The 2,779-nt window shown below is 54.6% G+C and overlaps 1 protein-coding gene across 1 annotated transcript in view; it reads left to right on the forward strand.

Annotated features, from left to right (window-relative positions):
• The first annotated feature begins 380 nt into the window (after positions 1 to 380).
• The window catches only part of WIZ (WIZ zinc finger), a 34,709-nt gene continuing 32,310 nt past the window's right edge, over positions 381 to 2,779 (forward strand). Inside the window, 1 exon segment of the mRNA XM_027765864.1 lies at positions 381 to 634. Within this exon segment, the coding sequence (XP_027621665.1) occupies positions 430 to 634 (205 nt within the window). The 5' untranslated portion in view covers positions 381 to 429.

Raw genomic sequence — 2,779 nt, forward strand, 5'->3', positions numbered from 1 at the left:
GTGTGCGTGGACGTGGGGGCACACCTCGGGAACGTGCATCTGGGTGTGAATGAAGGCAGGCACCGACAGAAGGGCTAGGATGAAGGAGGGCGAGGATGAAGTAGCTGAGGGTGTGTGTGTGCAAAGGGGGTAAACTGAGGCAGCGAGGATCTGTGAAGAGAGCCGTGAACTGTGGGGAGACCGTGGCGTGTTCTCGGGGTCTAATATGTGTAGGTGGGCCCTCAACACCTCTGGCTTAGCTCGCCGGGGCTGAGAGGTAAACTGAGGCGAGGAGCTGCAAAGGTAAAAAAACGAGAGTTTGGAAGAGGGGAAACTGAGGCAGAGACCCTTTCTTACCCCCACCTAAATGCCTCCCTCTCTCTATCCCCAGACTCACAATGTCCTGCTGAGCCAGTCCAACAGCTGAGTGGAGCCAAACAGAAAGTCCCAATGGAGGGTCCCCTGGCAGGTGGCTTGGCCGCCCCGGATCGTCCTCGAGGCCCAGAGAGACTGCCTGGCCCAGCGCCGAGGGAAGACATCGAGGGTGGGGTCGAAGCTGCTGAGGGGGAAGGTGGCATCTTCCGGTCCACCCGTTACCTGCCTGTCACCAAGGACGGTCCCCGAGACATCCTGGATGGCAGAGGTGGCATTTCTGGTAAGAGAATGGGCCTGTGGTCCCAAAAAGGCATCTCAAGGCACAGAGAGACCAAAATCATTCAGCCTGGGCTGTATGGGGATTTCATTCCACGTGGGTCCCACCCCTTCACTGCATTCCGCTTAGCTTGCAATCTTACATTTGTGGAAGCAGTTACCCTGGGAGCCTCTCAGCATCCCACTGGGCGGCGGGGAGCTGGGACTTGAACTCAGGCTGGCCTAACTATTTTTTTCTGAGCACGGCAATTGGGTCCAGGCATTGTTTTCAGCATCCCACGCTCCCTGCCCCGAGCCTGCTTCTTCCCAGGTGTATCCTGTTCCATCCGTCCGTCTCAGCTCCCTTGGGGAGTCCTACTCCTGAACCAATGGGCCGAAACGCTTGTACCCTCTAGTGGCTAGAAAAAGACTAGGTAGTCAGGGATGCCTGCCATGGGTTCGTGCCTCAGTTTCCCCAACCGAAGGGTACATCTCACACTGGCCCTCCCTCAACGATTTGCAATTCGTTCGTTAAATACTGAGCACCTACCTACTCTGGGCTGGGTTCTGTTTTAGGTGCCAGGAATACAACCATAAACAAAAAAAAACGAGAGTTCCTGCCCTCAAGGGGTAGACAGTCTAGCAGGGGAGATGGAAATCATGCAACTAAACAAATATCGAAAGGGCATGCAGGGGACAGGTGTTGGGAGAGTGTTGAATAGAATGACAGAACAGTACCTGGGAGAAAGCCTCCCCCAGAGAGTGGTATTGGGGGACATGAAATAAATGGTGGGAAGAGTATTTTAGGTGGAATGAACTCACGTGCAAAGGGCCCATGGAGCCTGGGGTCCCTGGCTAGAGAACAGCAAGAAGCTGTTTGTTTGTTTGTTTGTTTCCTGAGATTTTTGCCATAGGGCACATGTGTTTGCCAGAGAGAGAGAGAGAGAGACAGAGACAGCAAGAGGGAAAGTGAGAAATCACCCTCCAGGTGGGATAGTAGTGCTGCAATCCCTTCTCCTCCAGCTCCTGCAGTCTCCTTCTGCGATCTTGGGCACGCACGCACACACACCTGGTATGATTTTTTTTTTTAAGCCACCGGGTCCAGGACTTGAACCGCCATCAGCCATGCGGGAATCTAGCGATTTAACCATTATGCTACCTGCTGGCCTCAATTTCCCTTCATTTCTTGACCCATCCCCTAGGCTCTGGTTTAAGGGATTGCCAGGAATTTCCTATCTGCCAAGGCCTTTGTGTGTTCTTGTGGTATCATTCTCAGAAGAGCCCTGTATGGTCATCCCATGTGAGAGATGGAGAAATTGAGACCTCAAGGGGTGACAGGACATTGTCCAAGGCCACACAGCCAGGCAATAATGTGGCTGGATGGAAGGTGGCTTGACGACCCTCTTTTCACCCTCACATTGCATCTTTTTTTTTTTTTTTGAGAGGTCTTTGCTATAGGGAGTGTGCGCTCGCCAGACAAACAGAGAGAGACAGAAAGCAAGAAATCACCCCCTAGGGGGGATGGCCACATCGCAATCCCTTCTCCTCCGTTCTCCTCTCAGGATCTTGAGCACGCACACACACACGCCCGGCGTGAGTGTAAGCCACCGGGTCCAGGATGTGAACCGCGGTCGACTACATGGGAGTCCAGCGACATAGCCATTACGCTAACTGCTGGTCCTCTTTTCCCCTTTTCTTTTTTGTTTTTTTGAGAGGCACACTGCATCCTTGAGGGGGGTCCTTGACGTGGCTTCGTGGCCCTCTCTTCACCCTCACACTGTGTCCTTGAGAGGGGCCCTTGACGGCCTTAGCTCACTTTCAGCACCTCTCAGGGTGGCTGGGTATGTACAAGGCACTTTCTCAGGGCTGGGCGCTGGGACACGGCTGGGATCAAGCACTCGCCAGCCCTGCTCTAGGGACCCACCAGTGGGGGCAGGGAGACAGCTATGCCACCAGGTACGATGGTGCTGTCTGCAGGGACAAGAGGAGCAGCTGGACCAGGAACTGAGGGCAGGGAGCAGGAGTCCTACAGAAAGTGAAAAAAGGTAGGAGGAGTGGGCAGTGAGCCAGACTGAGGGGCCAGAGGTTATCCAGGCAACGGGCCCTGCACATGCAAACACTTGGAGGTGACTAGTGGCATCTGTAAGTGTCCCGGGGGGGGGGGGGTGGG

Source organism: Tupaia chinensis, unplaced genomic scaffold, assembly GCF_000334495.1.
Source record: "Tupaia chinensis unplaced genomic scaffold, TupChi_1.0 Scaffold139785_1, whole genome shotgun sequence".
In the NCBI taxonomy this organism is placed as follows: domain Eukaryota; kingdom Metazoa; phylum Chordata; class Mammalia; order Scandentia; family Tupaiidae; genus Tupaia; species Tupaia belangeri.